This window comes from Protobothrops mucrosquamatus, unplaced genomic scaffold (genome assembly GCF_001527695.2).
Source record: "Protobothrops mucrosquamatus isolate PMUCROS unplaced genomic scaffold, P.Mucros_1.0 scaffold815, whole genome shotgun sequence".
NCBI classification, from domain to species: Eukaryota; Metazoa; Chordata; class Lepidosauria; order Squamata; family Viperidae; genus Protobothrops; species Protobothrops mucrosquamatus.
The window spans coordinates 55,332-69,505 of NW_015387078.1; the positions used below are offsets into that span (position 1 = coordinate 55,332).

Below are 14,174 nucleotides of genomic sequence, written 5' to 3' on the forward strand. Positions count from 1 at the left end.
TGTATCTGTGCCACATGCAATATTCCCTGCTAATGTGAAGAACAAAATATTCACACGAGTTCGATACTTCTCTGTTATTGGCAGCTTTTCAAGGTGAAGCAGATTCAGAAACCAAAGTTATGAATGCTAATACTACTTTTATTACTTCTGTTATAATAACAGACTCTTGCAAGTCTGAATGCACTTCCTCCTTCCCTCCCTTTATTTTCCTGAGAACTAGGGAGAATCTTGACTGAAATGCTTACTCAGGTTAAAGTTCTGAGCATGACTCATTTTTCTTTTACCTGACTGTTATCTTGGCAGTGGGTCTTCCTTCTGTTCCTCAAGGTTATTCCTTCTCCCATTACTGTTATGCATTAAAATCAACTGGTTTTGGGGAATTTGGGTGAAAAAAAAACTCCATTTGAATATGTTTCTATTACCCAATCAAAATATGAGGTGAAATTAGTCTGGTAACAAATCTATGCTGACCTATTAATTACTGTATTTTCAAGTCCTCACAGATGAATCTCTAGAATCTTTCCAAATATTGATATCGGATTAACTGGCCATAAATCAGCAGGTCCTTATTTTCCTTCTTTAAATTTGTGATTATTTGTGGTTATGATCATTGTTATTCTCATAATTAGTCATCCTATCATTTTGTTCTTTCAATATCCTATGATGCTATTCATCTAGCCCTGGAGATTCAAACTCATTGAGTAAATAGTTATTACTTTATCATGTTTCTTTTCAACTTTAAGCTTCAATCTTGCCCCTTCTATCACCCTTATCTTCCCAATTTCCTGGGAAACATGTTGTCTTGTTAAAGAAGATTTAAATGCCTGAGTTATGATACAGATCTGTATCATATTTTCTGCTAGCTTGGGCTGATTTTTTTAAAAAAATGCTTCACTATTTGAGTCAGCTGAATTCTAGAGATGCAGTTCTTTATTAAGGCCACATTAAGCGGCTCTCCTAGTCCGCTAGGCTGTTTCTCCCAGAAGATTGGTAAATGGGTAAGAATTTTCTTAGGAGCCAAAATCCATGTTAATCCACAAGCTCTTCCTTCTGAAATGGGGGGGGGGGGTGTCAAAGTGCTTTCAGTGCTCTGAGATAAGAAACTGTAACAAAATCTTAACAAACAGAATGTTTACAATGTACCCGGCAATATAACCAAAGGATTACCTTTTTTGAAAAAGTAGTGCATTTCATTTAAATACAGCAGCACATAATGTCCATTGAGGTAAACTTTCTTGTAGTTTTCACAGTAATAGGATTTGTGTTTTGGCATGGATAGATATTTCCAGTGCTTTTTTTCTTAAAAAAAAAAAAAAAAAAGGTGCCGGAACTCACACACGTCATACAACCCGCCTTGCCTACCCTATAAGGTTCCATCCAAAAAAGGTGCCAGAACTCCGTTCTGGGCGTTCTATGAGGAAAAAAAGTCCTGGATATTTCAATGGTTTCCAAGGAGGATAAGCGCAAATAGAACTTGACAAAGTATTGATGAGAAATATTGGTGCTTCTTTGGAATAATCCTGTCTGCAATTTGGGAGGAGGTGTCTGCCCTCTATGAAAAACAACATATGTCATTCCTGCCACTCTTGCTGGCTAGACAACTTAGCCAGGAGCAACCCTAGGAGTCAAAAATAATTACTTTCAGGTTAGAAGGGGAGCTGTCCAGCAGGAAGCTCAATGGGGACATCAATTTTATAAGGGCTTGATTCCAACTGAGCAAATGTTATTCTCTCTGTTGTTGTCACGAGGGCTCTGATCCAGAACATTATTTCTTTTGAAAGTAACTCTCAAAGATAGGATCTCCTGGGCAGGATCAACATTTTCCAGCTCTTTTTGATTTAGTTTATGGCTCCTACTCCAAGATAGTCACCATTCCCAGGTAATTTGACCAGGAGGGTAACAGACTACTATAGCCCAAATTAGTTATACAGAACTAATTTGTTGGTTCTAGCCAAAAGCAAGTTTAGGTAATTCTGAGTTCTGAGAGTTATAATCCCCAAACCTAGAAGGCATCAGTTCTTGGAAGGCTAAATTAGTTCTGCATATGAGAAAGAGAAAGGGAGACAGAGAGAACAAAATGAGTTAAATGTAAATATTTCTAATCCAAGTTGAAATAACAAACAAACACATTGAGCCAATCTACTAGTATTCCCACAAGGCAGCAATATTCGCTTTAATCTATTCCTTCATTCTTGACTGAAAAAAGCCATCTTATCTCCAATCTATTTCTTTCACAAGTGCTTTCAACCAGATTATTTCTCTAATATCTGATTCACAGATAAGAAGGAAGTAAAAAAAAAAAACAAGCCTTGTATAATTAGAAACATTCCTTCAGAGGAAAGATATAATTCAGATGGTGCAAAAGATAAACATTGATTCAAGAGTGTCTTTTTCCTCCCAGTTCTCCCTCCCTCAAATAAAAAAAAGGGGGGGGGAACCCTGAGAGATAAGGAATTTTTTGCTGCTGTTGATAAAAACAATCTAAGCAGATGTTGGGGGGTGGGAAGCCATAAAAAAGATCATCTCAGCTAAGCCAGCTGTTGGGATAAGTTTAACTGCTCACTTCAGATGCTGCATTTTCTCCAAGCCATTTGCCAGATGCAGAAAACAGAGCAAGCATACAAGGCATAAAATAGTCAAAGCAGGAGCTTTTGACACTGATTTTCCCCCTCTCTCCCTCTCACTCACTCACCCACAAATGCACACACAGGAGGAGGAGGAGGAGGGAGGGAGGGGAGGGGAGGGGAGGAGAGCGAAAAGTGAGCTCACATTCTCACATTGGTAAAGAGGCTGGTCTTGCAGTGCCTTTGAATATTCTACTTTTTTGCCAGTTTCTCTTCCGAGTCATGCAGACACACACATGCTGAGCTGAAGGAAACCACAGCAATGGGCTGCTCTAGAAGATCTGAAATCTGATCACACACCATCTCCCTCCCTAATTACCTCTCTTACATATCTCGGTCTGTCTATATAGGAAGCCACTCAGACCCAGGGAAGAAGGCAAGAGCAGTATCAGCCACCCCATCACAACCCAACAGAGCACCTTATCTCTTCTTGCTGGACACACACAAACACACACACACACACACACAAACATACACAGACAAAACCCACAGAGCAACAGACTCACACATCTTTTTATTCTCTTGGCTTCCTTGGAAGATTTTGCTGGCTGTTTTTCATGGAGAAAGACCAAGGAGAAATGGAGATTGAGAGATGGGAAAGAAGCGAAGAGCTGTCAGATGCCGAAAGGAAGGTGATTCAAGAGACGTGGAACAGAGTCTATGCGAACTGCGAGGATGTTGGGGTCTCCATTCTGATCAGGTATTTACAATGACCACAAGAAGCCACATTTTAGTTTCAAGGGACAGGGTGGGAAGGTAGTAATTGTTTCCTTCAGTGGATTAGCTGTGATTGGGAATTATTGCATTGCATTTCGATTGCCAATAGTTTGAGTAGAAAAAAGAGAGGGGGAAATATGATCTGTGTAGCCTAGTTGGTGGCAATCAATATTTCAGCCATAAAGGTCATCTCATTTTTTTGTGTACAACTGGGGGATTTATAAGGAAGGAATGGTTTTGGCTTAGCTCTTTGCTGATAGAAAAAGATATACATCATACTCCTGGGTGAAATACTGCAACTTACGAGCCAAGATAAATCCAAACAGGGCTGCTGAAGCTTGTCGGCACCATCTGCTCCTCAGCTGGGTGGCTGTATCAATGTAAAATATGAGGCTGAAGTTGTCTCTTGAGTCTGCCGTGAAGGTTACTAGCCAGGGGGTTGGTGTAAGGGAGGCAAACAGTGACAGGTAAAGGATAATTGGATGCTTCACTCTGCTGGAAAGCTCTTGGCAAAATTACCAGAGGGCAATGGGTTACAGGAATCTTAAGAAAGAAGCTGATGGCTAAGTTTACATATGGCACGGAGCAATAATGTGGCTTGTTTCACTTTGGCATAGTTCGGAGTACAAACCCAGCCTTTGTGGCTTGAAAACCATGATTTCTGGCTTTGCATGTTGCATGGCTTGCTTTAAAAAATCATGATTCAAACCATGGATTAGTGTGATGTGTGAATGTAGCCTGTGTATTTATATGTCACCAGATAAGTGAAATAGAAAGCTGGTTTAAACTAAGGTGGCCTATGAGTAGGATGATTCTCCAGACTAATTTACTTTTCTATAGCCTACCTGATCCTAGGTATTTTACTGGGCTCCACCTACTACAGATAGTGAAGTAGCCTGTGTACAATGACCATTTCCCTGTCAAAATTATCTTGAGGATTATTTCAAAATCTGACGTTGTTTCATGTTAACTCCTGCAGACTCTTTTGGAGATGTGTGGAAGGGGCAAAAGAGTTGTTGTTGTTTTCTAAATAAGGGTAAAAAGAGCTATGCAAAGAGAAAAAGACCTAACTTGAGAGAAATAGTCACTGAACTGATCTGGATTTGAAACTATTCCCAACTATAAATTAGGAAAAGGGTTTACACATTTCCAATCTTATTGCTCTTATTTAATCCAAGGCCTGCCACAATTCCCATTTTTAAGTTTAAACCAACCTTAGGAACTCCAGTCATAGCTTTCAGCTATTATTCAAAGTTTGACTTAGAGGCTTTATAAACTGGCATTCAAAAAGAACGAAGATTCTTTCATTTATTTAACAAGCATGTTCTCCAACAAATTGTTAGGTCAGTTTATAGCAACTTCTCAGAGTTCTGAGCAAAAACAAAATAAAAAAATTCCGTGCAGTCCAAGTATTTCCAATTTAACTAGAGAATAGAGAAGATTTTGGATTTTGCAATAATGAGGACATCCACAAATGTACTATGGTGGAATCTGCCCAGTTTTTCTTAAAGTTTCTCATCAGTTTTTCTGTGGAAAATTAGACTGGTTGTTGTTTTTCAGAATTTTTCCAAGAACTAATAGTTTGAAAGCTGTATAAGGCAAATCCTATTGTCCCAATGGGACAACAGCAGGATTGCCGGTCGCATATTTAGATATGTTTTCAGGTAGATCCTTTCTGGGGGTGGGGAATTGGAAGAATTCGTTTTCTTACAGGTCTGCTTTCGGGAAAAAAATCTGAAGAACTTAATTTAAACCCAAGATGTTTCATTCCCAATTATTTAAAACATGTTCTTTTTTGGGGGGGTGGGGGAGGAGGCCTATCCATCTTTTTAAATGCTTCTTGTATTTGTTCCACAAAATATATTGAACGTCCCTTATGATCGCTAAAATTTGCAATCTTAACCAAGACAAGGCGCATGTATTCCAGGGTATCCCTCAAACTTTAAGTAGCTGATCAGAATACTCAAAAAAGAACCAGCAGTCCATATACCTACAAATGAATCTCTTGAATTCACACCAAATGACTTTTTTTTTCAATTGAATGGAACTTTTCTCATTTTATTCTTGAGTAGGAAATTGGGGTAAATAATCTACCTGGATCATTTTGTAGTGATTTTAATTCCTTATCCCCATGCTGAGTGATAACGATCATGCAGGGGCATAACTTTTCCTTCAGTATTGCTCTAAATTTCAGATCACAGTCCCATTTGTTTTTCTTGATTTGAATGTTCAAAACTGTACATTTTTCCATCCATATTCCATGTTCCTCAATAATCTCTGATTGTCTAAATGATTCTTTTCACTTTATTGTTATTTGGAGATGTACTTAACTAGTATACATAGCTGCATAAACATATACATACACACTCTACCTGTATTTACCAGATAGAAGTACCCATTCACCTGGGTCAAAAAGGCAAAAGCTGTTATTGTATAAAGATCCAGGATGTTATCTGATACCTTTCTTTATAAAATATCAATTTAAGGAAGCTGGAACAAACATTAACTTTCTTACACAGATATACCTCATGATCACAGAAACATTTACAAAGATAGCTCGTAGTTATCTAATTTTATTTATTTCATAGACCATGACTATGTCCCATGATTATCTTTTGATCCATAAAGTAACAGATTTCTGATTTCTATATTTCTGTCAAAACATTTGGTTTCCACTGAACCAAAGATCAACACAGATTCTATCAAATGGAACTCACAGGTCAACTTCACTCTATGGCAGAGGTCTCCAACCTTTTGGGCACCAGGGACCGGTTACGTGGAGAGAGGTTTTCCCGCAGACCAGAGGGGGGCGTGGTTTTATGTGCTGCCTGCATCCCACAGATGGGGCTTTGCTTGTTTGGGCAGCTTGGTTGCTGGCATGCCACAGCCCAGTACGGGTCCATGGACCAGGGGTTGGGGACCCCTACTCTAAGGCATGACAGGCTGAAGTTAAAGACAGAGGAGGATGAATAAAACAAAACAAAACAAAACAAAATGCTCTCTGAAACTATGGTTCTGATCATGGGTATAAGCAAAGCATTTATTCAGATTACTTCTTTGCTATGTGCCTTGAACAATAAGAGAGAATCAACTTTGCTGTCCTATTAACATGAGCCTTCACTTCAGTTTTAAGGTTCTAAATCAGGGTGTCCAACCTAGGCAACTTTAAAACTTGTGGACTTCAACTCCCAGAATTCTCCAGCCAGCTGGGCGTTCATATTTTAAATGAATAGTGGAAAGAACACACAGAAGTAGGAAACCTGTCTTTCTGTTTTCAGACTTTTCTGCTTTCCCTTTTCATAGGAAAGCAGATGTCTAGAAAAATGTCCACAGGCAATCAGAAATCTCTTTGCTTTTCTGAATTATTATAGCCAATTATAACTCATAAGAAACTTATTGCTTTGCTTGTTTATGATGTGTATTAAGCTTTGCTCATATATGGCCCAATTCAGCTCATGTAGATACATTGGACAAACTGAGCTATTTGTGCATCAGTAAAACATAAATCAAAATCTCACTGAGAATAAGGCATTGATGGACATCTGTATTCAACTCCCTAATTGCCTTTTGTTTTTTTATTCCTTCTCTTTTGACTTCTCTTGAACAAGACTTTGTACCTCAGTCCGGCTTCTATTTATCTCACCTCCCACCCTGCTCCCACCTGAAAGGAAAATAGATATAAAGAATATTTAGATTGGGATAAGTATCATTCCAGCAGCTAGAAAATATCTTGATTAAAAAAAAAACTTGGCAAATTACTGTGGCATCGGTGACATGATTTGTCTGCCAAGCCAAGCCAAGACAATAGGGTATATGGATAGATTACAGTGCACAGTTATGAAGAACTGGCCCTGAATTCATTCTGTGCATGTACACAGTGACTGCAAAGTCATTACTCAGTGAAGGATGTCAAGGGCGGGCAGGAGGGAAAATGATAGAATCACTCCAGGAGAAGCACAGAAGCCAGTACATAGAAAAACACATGAGATTACCCTGTTTCTTACAGCCTGCGAGCCATGCTGAAATTAATTTCCAAGCAGGGCTCCAGAATAGCCTGGAAAGATAAATGCTGTTTGGATTTTGTTCACCAGATCTAAGCATGACGGATAAGCAGGGAAAGGTGGGAGGGAGGGAAGAAAAACTGAATCTAAATAAGCTGCCCTTCATTTAGATTTCTGAAATACAAATTAGACATTTTAAAAAATAAAACTTCCCTCACACACACCCATAGGAGTCAAGCAGCTCAATGGTATCTTTACCTTTACCTCACACACAAACATACATGTGCAAACACACTAAAAATAATTTTGAAAGTTAGCCATGCTATCTCTGGCTCTTTGTGCTAACAAGAAAACAGTTGCTAACCAGATTTCAGTTCTGAAGAAAGTATAAAGTATTCAAAAGAATATTCTGCTTCTAGGGGTAAAATGTAGGAGTAACATGACAAAAAAAGATAAATATTTTGGCCTTTCATTCAACTTCCTGTTCAGCCACAATTTGAACCACAGTTTGTTTTATCATCAGATTTACCTCACAGGCTTGTTGTGAGAAGAAAATGGGATAAGATTTTGCAATGGTCCAAAGGCTGCTACAGAAATGCTGCTGTAAATAATAAACCTTATCTTTGCTCAAACAGAGAAGTTTAACTAATCCCAATTCCAAATATGCTTGTTTGAAATAAGAGTCAGCAATAACCGAAGAATAAAATACCAAGGAAATAAAATATGTATGCTTTTCACAACAACCATTTTATCAATCATAAGAGTAGGTTTTTGCATTTAGCCATTTCAGAATAATATGCAGTACCAAACTAGCTGGCATTATGTGAAAATGTACACATAATAACTGAAGATAAAGTATAAAAAAGCAATATATAGTGGATGATTAGCAATCCAAGTTCAACTATATAATGAACAGGATGGGGGAAGAGAAAGAGAAAAAGAAAGAGAAGTCTGAGACTGATTATTAGTGAAAATTTGTTACTAAATCAGTAATACCTAAAATGCAGGAATTCTATCTCCAAAACATCGTATGGGCAAATAGATACTCTTGCTATGCTGTACAGAGAAGAAACCTGGAGGGAGGGAGAACAAACACAGAAAGGCAGAAATTGTTTCTGGATTAATACATATAAGAGGTTTAAAAAACAAAAAAAGCATTGCCTTTAACAGAGAATGTGTTGATCAAATATGTTGAGGTGGTACTGGGCAAATATAATCATGATTCAAGACAACTATAGTGGTACCTTGATATTCAACTGCTTTGAAACTGATTGAATTTGGTACTCAATGCAGTTCGACATGAAGATTTTGTCCAGGTACTCGTCATTTGTTTGGTATCAACGCACAAGCTAGAACTTGTTGGTATCAACTGCCTTGTGACTCACTACATTATTCCTTATGGGAAAATTTGTTTGGTACTCATTGTTTTTGGTACTCATCATGTCTCCCAGAACCAATTAACAATGAGTACCGGGGTACCACTGTATTTAGCCGTGTAGCAGTTTTCATGTTTTCCTTTCTTCATGTCGCTTTCACAAGAATGTTAAATATATTTCAGACCAGATAATCTTAAATAAACTGATATTTTGGAAGAAGATATAAAGTTAATTATTCTGAGGTAAACTCTAAACTTTATTCCATACTTCAGTGACCACATAGCTTGCAGTTATTTGTTTAAAACTCTGCAGTTAGATAATGAAAATACGTGGAAGGTTGTTGTCTCATCAGTTTTAAATAGTTGTTGGATAGTTAAAGAAAAGTATCTGTCTTTAATCAATTACTTTTAGAACATGTTACTAATAGCTTGAGAGAAGATGTTGAAATGTTAAAAAAAACTGAAAACTCTTAACTGTAACTTTTCCACTGGCATTGTATTCATGGAAGCCCTTGATTTTAGTTATCTCTAACTGCCTCTCTAATGGGTTTTAGATGGCTAAACTAGCTAAACTAGCTTGGGAATTACTTGTTTAATTAAATCCAATGCAGTTTGCATATCCTTGTAGTTCTAGCAGTCAGGAGAGAGAACAGGGATGGGGGATGAACACTAATTTCAAAGAATGGGTTCTGGCTCTTGATTTTCATCAGCAGCATAAATACTTTGGAATAAATTCAGTAACAAGAATTTGCCTGCTAACCTTTCTTTAGAAAAATTCAGAGCTTGTTTTTGTGGAACTTTTCCTGAAGAATTGGATGTTATGCATCCTCATTCTCACATATAAAGTTAAAACACTTTAAAAAAAAAGAAAAAAGAAGGATATTTCTTGTACTGAAAATTCAACAGCAATTATCTCCTGTTACAAATATTTTAATAAAGTCTTTGGGCTACAGTGAATATAGAAGCAATTATATCGAAGCAGGAAGAACACCAAAGATAGGAGCCAACTCAGCAGAGAGATTACCATAGCTTTCAAAATGCATTGAGCTGTTGATCAGTGTAACCCAAGTATAAATCACCTTATCTTTGTATTCAAATTGCTTTCAAAGACATACTGCTTATATTTGCAGTGCTTGAACCAGTAATTTATCCATGAGCTTCTCCTAAGCCGGTGCCTTCTATAAATAATAATAATGATAATGATAATGATAATGATAATGATAATGATAATGATAATGATAATAATAATAATAATAATAATAATAATAATAATAATAATAATAATAATAATAATAATAATAATAATAATAATAATAATAGAGCTGGAAAGGACCTTGGAGGTCTTCTAGTCCATATGCTGAAGTTGGATTTCTATCATTCATAAGAATTCTTGTTACTGAAGTCTAATACAGATAGCTGGCTGTGGAAGACTGCTTCATGATATATAAAAGACGGTAGAAGTGGAGTGTTAGTGTTTGTGTTTTAATTGGGTGTACAAATGTCTTGCAATAAATACAGTAGATACAAATAGAAACCTAAGCATATCGACAGGGTGCCGGTGAACTTTCTGCAAGAAAGGCAAACTTGTAATGCTTTCCACATTATTAACAGAATAACAGAGTGAGTTGGGAGGGAGGTCATCTAGTCCAACCACCTGCTCAAGCAGGACACCCTATACATTTCAGACAAACGGCTGTCCAATCTCTTCTTAAAAGTCTCCAATGATGGAGAACCCACAACTTCTAAAGGCAAGCCATTCCACTGATTAATTGTTCTAACTGTTTGGAAATTTCTCCTTAGTTCTAGACTGGATCTCTCTTTGATTAGTTTCTACCCATTGCTTCTTGTCCTGCCTTCAGGTGCTTTGGAGAATAGCTTGACCCCCCGCTTCTTTATGGCAATCCCTGAGATATTAGAACACTGCTATCATGTCACCCCTCGTCCTTCTCTTCATATCAAACAGAAGCCTTTTGACCCCGCAGCCATTTTTAACAGTGTGAAATATGAAATATTTGAAAGCACATAACATCCATAAACATTTGCTTTTGGTTATTAAAGTGGCTAAAATTACATCAGTTTTGTAGTGCATGGTTTTTTGTTTCTTTATTCGAAGTGGCCATTTTATTAAAACGTGAAAACCAAAAGCTCCCTCTCTTTTAACCCGTTTCTTCATTATCTGTTCCCAGATGTATTTCCATGACTAGCACCTTTTTCAGCAGTAAAGAAAATCAAACTTGGAAGGAATAGTTACTAGGAAATCCCAGTTCAAAACAGATCAGACAGTGCAACTTCCCCAAATAATGCCAAGTATGATCAACAAACATGCAGGTGATACTTCACATTTTACTATCTAGATCAGGGGTGTCAAACTGCCAGCCCGTGGGCCGGATGCATCACGCGGAAGCCACACCCTCCCCATTGCCGGCAATGGCAAAACAGTCCCGATACGTTGCGTGACGTCATGTCACGTCGTGAGTTTGACATGTCTGATGTAGATTATAGGATCTGGCCCAATGAGGACAGCCCAGAAAAAGGCCTTGAGTTGCACTGATTCTGCAAATCTTGGCAGAAAGTTTCATTGCTGCTGCTAATGCTGTTATCTGCATTAATAGTAGCAGACTTTGAACAGCTTCTAGCTCTACATTATCTTCTGAAAATTAAACTGGATGGTTTCCATACTGTTAAGGTATGACCATATTTTGGAGAACTAGAAGGAAGAATAAACATTACATCAATAATTACAATAAAAGGTAAATCGGGACTATATCCAGGACATTACGGATCTATCAAACAAACCACTGTTCCCAGCTATATTGGTAGAAAGCATGATTAAACATATGGAAATATTAAATGTATGGAAAAACACACTTTGCAGAAGAAGAAAAAGTTTTTTAGTTTCTCTAAATGTCCTTTACAATCTTGAGTGTAGCTTCTCTTTCTTTTGCTTTAGTTTTGGATTTCAGCCTATCCCTATCTTAACTTTACATTCACTTCAAGACTTAAACTACCTATGGAAAGTGTTCATAGAACACACTAAGTTTGTTTACCCATGATTTATTTGAACCAGAATAATTTAAATTCACACATCAAAACCAAAGCTCGGTATGTCTTAATGGATTATATGAATCATAAGGTAAATTAACAAAGTATAGAGTAATATGGAAGGTCTGCATTCATGTGTTGGATATTTTTAAATATCAGGTATTGGGAGATAGCTGTGGACCTCATAACTACTTCTCCTCCTCCTCCTCCTCCTCCTTCTTTGTCAGTGTCAAAGCAACTACATAGATAGATTTTCTCCATGGCAATTTGTCCATCACCTGGTCTTTCAGCTCTTCCAACAGTGTGCTCATTGCTACAGTGACTTCATTCACCTTGCTGTTGATTGTCATCTTCTCTCTCCTTTTACCTTTCATAGCATTAGAGCAGGGGTGTCAAACTCGCAATGTCACGTGACGTGTCACGATGTATCGTGACTTTTTTTCCATTGCCGGCAATGGGGTGGGCGCGGTTTTGCCATGATGCATCCAGTCCAAAGGCCGGCAGTTTGACACCCCTGCATTAGAGCCTTCTCCAGAGAGCTAAGTCCTTGTATAATGTGTCTGAATAGGATAAATTGAGCCTGGTCATTTATACTTCAAGTGAGAATTCTGGGTTGATTTGTTCAATGATGTGTTGGTTTTCTTGGCTGTTCATGGTACTCTTAGGAGTCTTCTCCAACATAATCTACTGTTATGCTCATAACCTACCATTAACTACATGCACCATATATTTATCTATCTCTTACCCTCTTTCCAAAGAGCTGAGATTGGCATAAATAGCTACTTTGCACATTAATATGAAATAATATACTGTATTACAATCTGATAAGAACAGGCTGGTGGGATGATGATACAGAAACATTAGGTGGAAAGGGAAAAAACACACAAAGAAAATTTAATTTTATCACTCCCTTTGCCGAGTAGCACTTTGAAGCTACTCTAGCAAATGTCTCCACACCCTCATATTACAGCAGTTGTGGTTTAAAATGAACAGTACCTGTGATCACAGCTCTTACGCAGCTGCCCCCCTCCCTGTATTTCACAGCTGGATAATAGATCATCACTCCATCCTGGAGAACTAGGTCATTTGAAGAAACTCTTGGGAGACACAGTGAGATGAGAAGCAGTCCAGATTGTATCTAGCCTGCCTTTGCAGAATTTGCTTCTCTAAATGATCGAGAAACCCCATCCCTACAATTTTTGGGAAGTATTTTTGTCTCTTTTACTGAATCAATTCATATTTCTGAGAGTCAAAAATGACCAGACAAGAAGCCATGTGAACCCCACTGCTCAAATCCTACCTTGTCAGGCCCAGTTTCTTTTCCAGAAAATGGAACCTGAACATAATGGTCCTGCATTTAGGTTGTAACAGAATCTCAGGAAAGAAAGGACACCCCTTGAGTGAATGTGAAAAGGAACAATTAGGTGCCTTTTAAAAGAATCTAAAACAGCATTCCAATCTCAGAAAACTTTGTTGGAAAAGAATGATTCAGATAGCAGGCATTTCTGAAATCAAGATTTGGAGTTACCTTATATTGCACACTCACAAATCACATGAACAGCTATACCACTTCACATTTAGACCCACACTAGTTTAAAAGAGAGATGGGGCAGCTTTGATGAGAATGGGTAAAATAGCATGGTAATAATACAATATGAATAAAACATCCATGGAGATTGTGAATTGGAACTTTAGAGAGCATATTATTATCATGATTGGCTGTATAATCAGATATTTAGACTGGATTTGGCATTTTTGTTCATCTACTGAGTCCTTCCCAAGGGCCTAGGATAGACAGATGATGTTGTAGTAATACTAAAGGTATTATTGCAGGATGTAAGCTGTTCCAAGTAAAGCTGCCTTTTGCAATTGACTGATGGTGATTTTATCAATGCTTATGGTGTTCAAGTGGTGTTCCAGATGTTTTGGGATTGCATACAAGGCGCCTATTACTATTGGTACTACCTTTGCTTCCTTTTGCCATAGTCATTCTATTTCTATTTGCAGGTCTTGTTGCTACTTCATTATGTCATTGCTATTTTATATATGTATATATGTCTAAAATAGTTTTGAAGATACGAGTCTCAGGTATATTCATATTCGAAAACTAAAACACAGATCACTGAGACTAAAAATTTATTTAAAAACTTAGCTTTCGTCAGCATCTGCTGACATTGTCAAAGTTCTAGCCAGGATTGAGAATCACGTTCTTATAGTTTATTTATTTATTTTATTTATTTAACTTTAACTTATATGCCGCCCTTCTCCCCCATGGGACTCAGGGCGGCTCACAGCATATTAAAAACAATACAAAACATTTCCCTATAAAAGCCAATTAAAAACCAAATATTTGTAGCTGTGTCTTGTTTAAAATCATTAAAATTGTCCCTATTTAAAAATTCACCCTAGGTCAGT

At 37.5% G+C, this 14,174-nt stretch overlaps 1 protein-coding gene across 2 annotated transcripts in view; it reads left to right on the plus strand.

Moving 5' to 3' along the window:
* The first annotated feature begins 3,092 nt into the window (after nucleotides 1-3,092).
* Nucleotides 3,093-14,174, plus strand: part of CYGB (cytoglobin) — a 69,033-nt gene continuing 57,951 nt past the window's right edge. For both annotated transcript variants that reach the window (XM_015818896.2, XM_015818897.1), the window contains exon 1: nucleotides 3,093-3,324. In XM_015818896.2, the coding sequence (XP_015674382.1) occupies nucleotides 3,182-3,324 (143 nt within the window). In that variant the 5' untranslated portion in view covers nucleotides 3,093-3,181. The remainder of the gene's footprint in view (nucleotides 3,325-14,174) is intronic.